The following is an 11,520-nucleotide window of genomic DNA, read 5'->3' as shown; positions in this document are numbered from 1 at the left end:
AACTAGAGGCAGAGGAATGACCGAGATACAGAGATTGATATGGTTACTGGCAATGTCAGCCTGTGCTGAAGTGAATTGTGCAATGCAGGAGCTCACAGGTATAACCTATGAAACCAGTGAACAGCACAAGGACGATTCCAAATCAAGACAATCACTCCCAGGCACTCACTGACAAACCCCTGAAAGTTTGACGAAGATCCGTTCAGCCATCACTGAGAAAAATGGCAATACACAGATAGACACACAAACAAATGGCTCTCATCGTATAGATATCACCAGAAGTGGGCCACGACTTGACGTAAGTAGATACCCAACTAGATAACCATCAATAAGCTGACAATGTGTCATGCACCCTGAACCAGGTTCAGCAATCATCAATTCATCAAAATAATTCACCTGTTGGTCGCCATGAAATAAGAAGTCTGAGCCAACTCTCGACTGGCTGTGAAAAGTAGGAAGGAAATGTTACAGATATCAGTCAGGCTGACAAAGATTACAAGTTATTGTTAGTTTTTGTAAAATTATACAATAGATACCTCAACATTATATAAATTTTAATCAGCTAACTTTCACCGTTTCTTTCCCAGACATACCAGGTAGTTAGGGTTCACCTACCCCACCGATGTGGTGCCCCAATATTGTAACAGCCACCTAGGTTCATGGAATTTGGCAAGGTAGTAATCCAAAGTGCTATTCTTTTTGAAAGGTAGCGCAAGGTTAACAGTAGCTAGTAAATGCAAATAGACTGGATAACTAGCTCATCATCTCTGGTTGTATACTGAAATTCTGCAACCCTGCTGGCACAACTTTGGAATAGCAGTCGATGATAAACTGGCAGTAATAGCGTGCTATCAACCGAGCTGCGATGTTATCCAATGATGGAATAGTCTCAAAAAATTCCAAAATCAACATATCCAAAGCATACACCAATGAATCCTCAAATGCCAAACTTTCCAGAACACCCCCCTTCTGGAAAGTAATAACACAATTCCAACCGTAGGAAACATCCGGTAAACGTAATGGAACACCGGAGCGAGATGCACAGAACCAACCTGTCACGAACTGCATGCATCTGATGACGTGCGCATGTGGATGATCGATTGTGATATCAAAACCTGCCCCACAACGAACAACACTAAAATGAGATGCTGCGTAACACATCAGAAAACGTTAGTGCGGTCTCATTATTATGATGAACCTCGGACATCTCACTTCCTATTTGAATGATCTACATACAATCAACAGCTGCAGGTATGTGAGAGGGAATACACAGCAACATTGCAGAAATTATATCCGGCAACAAGGAAAACATGCTGTTTAGTAATTAATAATAGTAATAATAATAATAATCATAAGAAATAATTTCAGTATGCACACACGGCCAATTGGAGGAGTGGACAACAAATCGTAATATAAAGGACTAACTTTAATTAAATTGGGAAACTAGGACTTGCGTGAAGTGACAAAAAGGAAGAGGATTTTGTAGAAAATTAGGGTACAAGAATTGCAGAAGAGAGGGAAATGAAGGGAAAGGTGGCATGGAGCGGTTAGTCAGACAGGCTTGTATAGGACAGACAAATAAGGAGTTGAGGGAGGTGAAAATTCGACATTGGCCTTGATCGGTGGGGTGGTATGGGGGGGGGGGGCATGTCCCCCCTACCTTTTGGATGGGGGGATGACAACATATACTGTTTCTCCCCCCCACCACCGCACGTTTTTGGGATAAAAACAAAAGCTGTGTTTACTCAAAAAGTATCGAGAACTAGTCTTCATTGCAATTAATTTAATACATTTTATGAAAAGTTTGAACAAGCAATTAATTATTTAGTGAGTAGAATATTAATAGATTATATTATATTGGTCACATTGTTTACTTGAATGCCATAGGCCGGAATATGACCAATTATATCCGACCGCAACAGCTCCACATTGCATACCACCCCATAGTACGCGTGGGCCGGCACTTGAGTGCGCTCGTTGACAACACTTGAGGACTTGCCTAGTTACATCATCATAATCATCATCATACTAAAATATGCAATTCGGTGTCTGTCTTTGGTCGATGCATTTGGTTTTTAGCTGTCAAATCTCAACTTGACCTGCCAGGGAGACGAAGGGCAAAGGTTGTAGAGCTACTGGGGGTGGGTCGATGCAAATTGCCTATGTAAATGTATACCTCTTCCTGTGCTCATAGCTCCCATTGAGAGCATGTGACAACAGACCTTCCATCTCAATAGTTTTTCTCTTCATTATACATTTTCATACATTATTTTCAGTCCATGTTGCTTTAGGTTCGACTGCAAAATATCTGGAGGAATTCCAACTTTTTACTTGCTTTCCCATATTGGAAAAACCTCAGCATCTTGGAGTGTCATTTCTCACCACTTGCTCATTACATTTGACTCTTGTCCCAATTCCTTTCTTGCCTACTTCAAGTTTTTTTGTTGTTGTTCCTATTCCTTTTTTGGACTGGACGGTCACAAAAGAAAGTTGACCCCCCTTATTCCCTAAAATATTTTTTTTTCCAGAAAAGTGAGCAAAAGCAGCCATAAAGTGCTCAGAATACGAAATTTTCCAGGGTCCACCTAAGGTCACCAGACTACACGCCGTATTGGCTTCTCGCTAAGCGCTCCCATGTTGCCCCCAACCTTTCAATAGCGGTTGATGGCTCTTACATTTTGCATTTGTAGTAAAACTTATAGTCCTGATAATGTTAGTGAATTCAAAATAGGTCGAATTGTCTTCATAAAAAATACAAATGAAACTTTATGAATGAAAATTATCTAGTTAGTTGACTGGAATATAATCCCCGAGAGGAGTGCAGGAAATTTTTTTAAAAAGGGACAATCAGAATTTTCAAAAGGTTTACCCACCAATAGTCTGCAGTAGAACACTCTCCAGCATTATGATGTCTTGAGAAAGCTTCATATATGTCTGGAAAATAATGATTCACATGATTAATGAAAGTAAAAAAACCCTAAAAGATAAATGCCACTGAAGGTGGTGACAGTAAAAGAGAAAAGTCAGTGGCCACATGGTGCTTGTCATGCAAAATCATTTCAAACATTCCCACCTTGCTCTTCGGATCAGGGAGCGGTTCATGTGCTTTGAACTGGCTATGTGCCATGCGCAACACGTGTTCCAGCTTGAGCTGTTGTTCCTCGACCTTGGCTGCTAAGAATAGAGCCGCCTGTGCAATTGCCTAAAGACGAGCAACAAGCACAATAGTTTTATTTGCTCAGGAAAAGCCTTAAAAGTGTACATGTTCTGTCGATGATCACATGCTGTAAGACGCAATAAGGAATGTTGATAGTGCAATTATGGAGTGACTATGTACTGAAATTCTCTGCCACTAGGTTGTGTGCGAGAGGTACTCGTTGCTGGTGCTTTATTGGTGAGGGCCACAAGAGAATCTTGTATAAAAGTGTTTGCAGTAGCTATAATTGTGGCAGCAAGAGGACCAAGAAAGAGCAATCAGAAATGGCAGACCCTCGCCAGGATGTGTTTTTAAGGGCTTTTGTGTTAAAACAGATATGGCGGCCGAACCACAAGACCGACATCATAATTTTTTCCTTTCCACCAATTTATCCCTAGATGACGCTCAAGAAATTTCATCTTGATCGGATGAAGTTTTGTATTTGTCGAATTATGACATCATAATGGAGGCACCTATGACTTCATCATAAAAAAATTTAAAAAACACCTTTAGAGGCCATTTTCCCCGCAAAGCGGGGGTTGGCCTTTTTTGGGGACCGTGGTTTTTGTCGTTTTTCGGTCCATTTTTTGAAGCAATGTTTTACGGCCGGATGCCCTTCCTGCCGCCAACCCTTTTTGTCGCCTTTTTACGACAAGCAGGGAATTACCAGTGAACTGGTACTCAATTAGCCGACCTCAGAAGGATGACAGGCTGAGTCAACCCCCCTGGCGTTAATTCAGCGATCGACCGGGATTCGAACCCAGGATCCTCGGATCCTAAGCCGGCACCCTAGCCGCTAGCCCAACACCAGGGTGTATTGTCCAATGACTTCATCATTTGACTTCATCATATGACTCATATGACTTCATCATTAACATATGTTATTCCCCATGGAGAGTTCTTTACAATGAGCCAGGTCTCAATTTTTTTATGCAGCGCTTTCAGAGATAGAGGTCCAAAGTTTTTCGTTTTTTTTTTTTTCAAAATGGCGCCCATCCCACGTGACTTATGACGTCATAATTATCATTAAAAAAACTACAGGTGGAGGTGCTTCTATGGTGAAAATTTCCTGTCAATCAGACCAACGTTTGCCAAGAAAATCAAATTTATTCTCTGCGGACAAACAGACAGACAAACAGACAAACTGACTCAAATGCAATACCCTCTTCTCTGGCGAAGTAACAATGAAACCAGGGGGTTTACCCTAAAGAACAACAACAACAATGCAAGTATCACAATCCTGCTTATGAGGCGCCTTTTTTTATAATAAAAAAAGGTAAAAAATCAAACATTTAAACAGCCTTGGACGTGCACCTTGTTCCCATGGCCAAGCCACACCGTCTATCAAGGCTGTCCCATTGGCATACACATGCACTTCAACCCAAAGGCTGAAGCACATGGTCATTCAAAACACATGCATCCTGACCCCGAAGGGCCAGAACGCATGGTCATACAATAGGACCCCTCCTCCATAGGAGTGAGTCCACCACTCCACCTGACCCAGGATCACAGTTTCTCCTGTCAGGTAAGTATCACAATCCTGGGATCTCATCTATCATTGGACAATGCTCGACTGCGTGACACATGATGAAGCGCAATATCTGAACTCTATCTTTGGGGGTGAAGAATTTCTGAGGTCCTTAATCCCAATCCTATTGCCCTTAAAGGGTGCTCCCCCAGAACAAGTGAGCTTCTCATCTACAAATGTGGAAAAGCTTCTGACAAACTGACACATTTTGTTATTTATAGTGATGAGAAACAGAAAAAAGAGAGAACAAGTACACATACATTCAAAGTACACCGCCCCATGCCAAATAATTAAATATGCTGCAGCGCGGCATTGCCGGGGCGCCTCCGGCGCCCGGCAATACCGCAGTGCAGCTCATTAAGGCTGCATTGGGAGGGAGAGGTGTACACTAATTGATTGATTAATTGTATAATTAAAATCAATGAAAGATTATCACAAAATATTTTCATAATCAATTGGCTAATCGCATAACTAAACCACTAGTGCTTCATCCGAAGATGTATCTTTTAGAAATTTAATTAAATAAGTCATTTATAAAAAATTAAATAATTAATTGATTACTCAATAAATAATTAATCGATTAATCAATAAATAATTAATAGATGAAATGATTAATCAATAAATCAAAAATATCCTTGATAGCCACATCACTTGGTCACTTATGTCCAAATATTAGCTTCCCAGCTCAAAAGGTGCCTGAGATATTGGCCAAATGAGAAAGAAAATAAATAAATGATTAATAATGAAAATAAATAAATAATAATCATAAAAAAATTAAATTGGTAATCAATTTGGTCAGAGAACACATAAACTACCACTATTTCATCAGAATCTGTAACTTAAAAAAAAAATTTTTTTGGGTCATTAATCGAATAATTAAATAATTAATCGATTAATTGATTAATTAATAAATCAAAAATATCCTTTGCAGCCAAATCACCTGGTCATTGGCATGTCCAAATATCAGCTTCCTAACTCAAAAGGTGCCTGAGTTAATAATGGTCAGAAGAGAAATGAAATTTAATTAATTAAATAAGTACTTAATTAAACGCTAATAATTAAATAACTCCTCAATTAATTGATTATTCAAAAAACAAAAAATACCGTATTTGACAAAGGACTTGCTCACGACTGTGCCGAAATTTCAGCTTCCTAGCTCAAAGGATGGCTGAGATATCGTCCGGACAACCAAGAAAGAAAACAAACAAGTACACATACATTCAAAGTACACCGCCCCCATGCCAAATAATTAAATATCCTACAGAGCGGCATTGTCGGGGCGCCTCCGGCGCCCGGCAATACCGCAGTGCAGCTCATTGAGGCTGCATTGGGAGGGAGAGGTGTACACTAATTGATTGATTAATTGTATAATTAAAATCAATAAAAGATTTTCACAAAATATTTTCATAATCAATTGGCTAATCGCATAACTAAACCACTAGTGCTTCATCCGAAGATGTATCTTTTAGAAATTTAATTGAATAAGTCATTTATAAAAAATTAAATAATTAATTGATTACTCAATAAATAATTAATCGATTAATCAATAAATAATTAATAGATGAAATGATTAATCAATAAATCAAAAATATCCTTGATAGCCACATCACTTGGTCACTCATGTCCAAATATTAGCTTCCCAGCTCAAAAGGTGCCTGAGATATTGGCCAAATGAGAAAGAAAATAAATAAATGATTAATAATGAAAATAAATAAATAATAATCATAAAAAAATTAAATTATTAATCAATTTGGTCAGAGAACACATAAACTACCACTATTTCATCAGAATCTGTAACTTTAAAAAAAAAAATTTTTTGGTCATTAATCGAATAATTAAATAATTAATCGATTAATTGATTAATTAATAAATCAAAAATATCCTTTGCAGCCAAATCACCTGGTCATTGGCATGTCCAAATATCAGATTCCTAACTCAAAAGGTGCCTGAGTTAATGGTCAGAAGAGAAAGGAAATTTGATTAATTAAATAAGTACTTAATTAATCGCTAATAATTAAATAACTCCTCAATTTTATTGATTAATCAAAAAAAAAAAATACCGTTTTTGAGAAAGGACTTGCTCACTATTGTGCCAAAATTTCAGCTTCCTAGCTCAAAGGATGGCTGAGATATCGCCCGGACAACCAAGAAAGAAAACAAACAAACAAACAAGAAACCAGAGTGAAAACTGAGTACTCTCTTTCAGCGTGCGTCACTGCCGAGCCCCCTTTGGTGCCCGGCAATGACGATTTGCAATGCCTGGAGATGGCATAGGAAAGGAGCGGTGTACAACAGAGCATTGATAATAATAATTGAAGTGTGTGTACGACCCAATGATATTGATGAATACAGAGCAAAAATAACAAACGATCATGTTCTGGGACAAGAAAAATTAAGTGAAAAGATTTTGAAAACTGAAGAATACAGACCTTACTCCAGTGATGGTTGTAGTGAATGAAGTCATAAAATTCTAAATAAATACTTCCCAGAATAAGAGATACCAGGAAATATTTGGCCGCATAAACTACAACTAGAAACATTTAGAAGTTAGTGCTTTTTCTTAGCCTTGTAACAGAGCAAAGATAGGGGAGTAGATAGGGCCACCAAACTGAATCTTGGAAAACTGACATTACCCATATTTAGTGACCGCAAGTACTCCCATACATGGAGTCCAAGACAGATCCTACAGACGAATCAACCTTCTTCCCATCATGAGCAAAGTAATGAAGTAGATCATCACTGATCACTGACCTCTTCTAGCACTATTTGTCCCAACAAAATTAATATTGCAGGCCACCCCTTCTTATTCTCCCAAGTCGAAGTGTTACTCTCACCTCCATTCATTTATTAGCCCTTCCCCTCACAGTGGGAGACAGGGCTTTGCAATCACTTCTCTGGATGTCAGTCAGTGCCTGTCAGTCAGTCAGTCAGTCTGTCTGTCTGTCTGTCTGTTAGCCAGTGTCTGTCTGCCAGTCAGCGGCTGTCTGTCTGTCAGCATCTGTCTGTCAGCATCTGTCTGTCAGCATCTGTCTGTCAGCATCTGTCTGCCAGCATCTGTCTGTCAGCATCTGTCTGTCAGCATCTGTCTGTCAGCGGCTGTCTGTCAGCGGCTGTACGTGTGTGTGTGTGACTGAGTGTGTGAGTGAGTGTGTGAGTGACTGTGAGTGTGACTGTGTGAGTGTGACTGTGTGAGTGTGTGAGTGTGAGTGTGTGAGTGTGAGTGTGTGAGTGTGACTGTGTGAGTGTGACTGTGTGAGTGACTGTGTGTGTGAGTGACTGTGTGTGTGAGTGACTGTGTGTGTGAGTGACTGTGTGTGTGTGTGAGTGACTGTGTGTGTGAGTGACTGTGTGTGTGAGTGACTGTGTGTGTGAGTGACTGTGTGTGTGAGTGACTGTGTGTGTGAGTGACTGTGTGTGTGAGTGACTGTGTGTGTGAGTGACTGTGTGTGTGAGTGACTGTGTGTGTGAGTGACTGTGTGTGTGAGTGACTGTGTGTGTGAGTGACTGTGTGTGTGAGTGACTGTGTGTGTGAGTGACTGTGTGTGAGTGACTGTGTGTGTGAGTGACTGTGTGTGAGAGTGACTGTGTGTGTGAGTGACTGTGTGTGTGAGTGACTGTGTGTGTGAGTGACTGTGTGTGTGAGTGACTGTGTGTGTGAGTGACTGTGTGTGTGAGTGACTGTGTGTGTGAGTGACTGTGTGTGTGAGTGACTGTGTGTGTGAGTGACTGTGTGTGTGAGTGACTGTGTGTGTGAGTGACTGTGTGTGTGAGTGACTGTGTGTGTGAGTGACTGTGTGTGTGAGTGACTGTGTGTGTGAGTGACTGTGTGTGTGAGTGACTGTGTGTGTGAGTGACTGTGTGTGTGAGTGACTGTGTGTGTGAGTGACTGTGTGTGTGAGTGACTGTGTGTGTGAGTGACTGTGTGTGTGAGTGACTGTGTGTGTGAGTGACTGTGTGTGTGAGTGACTGTGTGTGAGTGACTGTGTGTGTGAGTGACTGTGTGTGTGAGTGACTGTGTGTGTGAGTGACTGTGTGTGTGAGTGACTGTGTGTGTGAGTGTGACTGTCCAGGCTGCAATTTTTTTTTTAACCATTTGAGCCTATTTAAACACTTTCACAAAAAAACTTTAGTATGAGAACATGAAGCCAAATCAATAATTTAGTCAAAAGGTCGAAGGTCAGCATTACAAAATCGTCAATTTTCATCCGATTGACCTTAAATTTTAAGAATTTGCACATTGGATCACTGAATTAGGTCACCAATCACAAGCTGGAAGCAGATTTTTTTTTTTAAAGATCAAAAGGTCAAAGGTCAAGGCTGCATAAAATCACTTGAAATTTGAGCAGGGCTTTCATATTAGTTCACTCAAGCCTATTGCTTTTAAGGTCAAAAGGTCAAGGTCACCTAAAGTCATCATTAAAAAAAAAATTAAGCTGTTTTTGGTCCTGGCAGGGTGTCACAGTCACTGTGTAATTCTGTTCGTTAATCTAATTGCTTCACGATGCCCCCAGTGGTGTTTATAATAGAGGACATGGATTGGTCTCCCCATTGGAGGAAGACCCTCTTGTGTCCAGGTCGTTGGTGCTTCTATGGTTGGCAGCGAGTGCCCCGGAAGCATTGACGGAAAGAGTGGCAATCATGAGTTGGGAAAATTGCATGCTCAGTCAGGGTCACCCACATAGCTCAGATGGCAGAGCACAGGTGTGGTTTTTCCAGAGGACCTGGGTTCGATTCCTGGTCTGGGCATGTAATTTCCCCACATATATCAATTTAACAAGGAAATTGGATGCACCTGAGCTCGATTTCTAGTGTCGTAGCAAAGGGGATGAATATTTATTGACTCGAGACATTTCAAGCTTTTCATTTTTAATTATTTTGTAAAAAAAATTATATTAAAATTCCACTGATATTATGGGGTACTATGTGTAGATCAGTGGCCAAAAAATTTCAATTTAATCTATTTTAAATTGAGGCTGTAACAAGAAATGTGAAAAAGTCAAGGGTTGTGAATACTTCCTGAAGGCATTGCCCATGATGATGTCGAGTCTCCTCAGGCAATGATGGCTTGTGCAATCATATTGCCTTTCTATGGCTGGTACACACGGGTAAGTGTGTGGTATAGGGGAGGGGAGGGGGGGGGGAGGGGGGAGGGGGGGGGGAGGTCACCACTCCTCTCTGTCCCTCTGCTGGCCGTTGGGGAATGCTGTTGGAGTTGACTGGACTCTCATCCACCAGATGTGCAGAGACATCTGCCATTTAAACCGCATGGCTGTGGACCGTTACCCTGGTAAAGGGGGCTGACAGGTACGACACCTTGCCCACAGGTGACCTGGGATTATGCAAGGCAGGGGCATCCATCCCCCTGAGGTATCAGAATACCTGTATGTTTGCCCAAACATGCATACGAGCGAGGAACCCTCGGGAGCCCAAAATCTCAAACAAACGTCGATATGTATTTATATATTGCTCTGATTTTCGTTGCAAGATGATCGATTAGGAGGTGGGTTTTTATTTGTCTTTGTAAAAGCAAGATTAAATAGGTATGCAAAAAAACAACAACGAAAAATGCACCGAAGCCCAAATTATATTCGATACTTGGACACTGATATTCAGGTTGTTAGATGATAAAGTATTTTGACTTTTTAAGATCAGAAGTGAAAGCAGCTCGCTAATGATTCCAGCACGAGCACTCTTGTGGACCTCACCGATCTCACAGTACCTTGTGAAAATAGTGGGCCATTGTGTGTTAATGCGAACCCTACCCCGATTACATCCAGAGGAGATCGGTACCGACAGACATGTATTCAGACATAGCAATACCAAAAGCCCAGGACAGAGTTCTTACGTTGCCTTGAACCTTGGTAAAGGAGTGAAACATGTAGAATCGACGCATGTACACTATTGCTGTGCTGATCGTCAGCTGAGAGCTTGGCATAAGTCAGGAAAACAGCCCATGAATCACAAAACTGGCAATGCAGACAAAACACTGAACCCAAAATATTATCCGAGATGCTACAGAAAGTGCCGATGAACAATTCTAATCAAATCATACAATTTATCATATTATGATTATTATGCAAGCATTAGGATGACCGGAGTGGTGGCGCCAGTCCAAAGTGAGACAAAGGTCAGAGTTAGCAAGTGAATAAAACCTGAATGGTGCTTTACTCAAACCTAGCAGAGTACCCACCTACGGGCGACCTTGTTCTCAGCATGCAACACGTTCTTTGGACACATACCTTTAATTGGGTGGTGTATAAGCAAGCAACAGCTCTCTCAATCACTCCCAAAAATAAAAATAAATAACCCGGGTAACGTACACGAAGCAAAAACATGCCCATTGCTTATAATTCAAAACACTTCACTGCAATAGAAAATGTGGGGACAGGAATAGTGGAAAGGGTGGGAATTGTAATACCCTCTCCCATCTGGAGGCAGCACCCTCCCCCAAATACACAACTACACCCCAACCCCAAGACCACTGGCAAAGATAAAACACCCCTATACACTAATTGGGGTCATGCCGATACTATGAAGCATGTCTGGATGCAATCGGGCCACAACTGTAGGAGGAGTAGCACGACGATCAAACACACAAACACCGGTCCGTGAATTACAGCAAGGAATACTCGTGCAAGAAAATAAGTTGTATGAAGGTTCTTTAACATTGATGTGGACCATTTAATGTAGAATATGCAAGAAAAAACAAACAAACAAAAAAACATTGTCATGTGCACACTGTCCATTAACACAGACTGCTGCTGAACGGATGGACTGAACTGGCTGTTACTCCCTT

General features: G+C 40.8%; 1 protein-coding gene across 1 annotated transcript; it reads right to left on the bottom strand.

The window, feature by feature from the left end:
• Window positions 1–392: 392 nt before the first annotated feature.
• Window positions 393–10,961, bottom strand: LOC137430803 (cyclin-T1-like). Its single transcript, XM_078782708.1, has 6 exons — window positions 10,915–10,961; window positions 10,570–10,651; window positions 3,074–3,202; window positions 2,874–2,934; window positions 1,053–1,115; window positions 393–442 (listed from the first exon to the last, which is right to left on the bottom strand). The coding sequence occupies exons 1-6, from the start codon at window positions 10,959–10,961 to the stop codon at window positions 393–395; spliced, it is 432 nt and encodes a 143-aa protein (XP_078638834.1).
• Between the last annotated feature and the right edge of the window lie 559 nt (window positions 10,962–11,520).

Source organism: Myxine glutinosa, chromosome 7 (assembly GCF_964187855.1).
Source record: "Myxine glutinosa chromosome 7, kmMyxGlut1.1, whole genome shotgun sequence".
Classification (NCBI taxonomy): domain Eukaryota; kingdom Metazoa; phylum Chordata; class Myxini; order Myxiniformes; family Myxinidae; genus Myxine; species Myxine glutinosa.
This window is presented reverse-complemented; position numbering and strand designations above follow the sequence as displayed.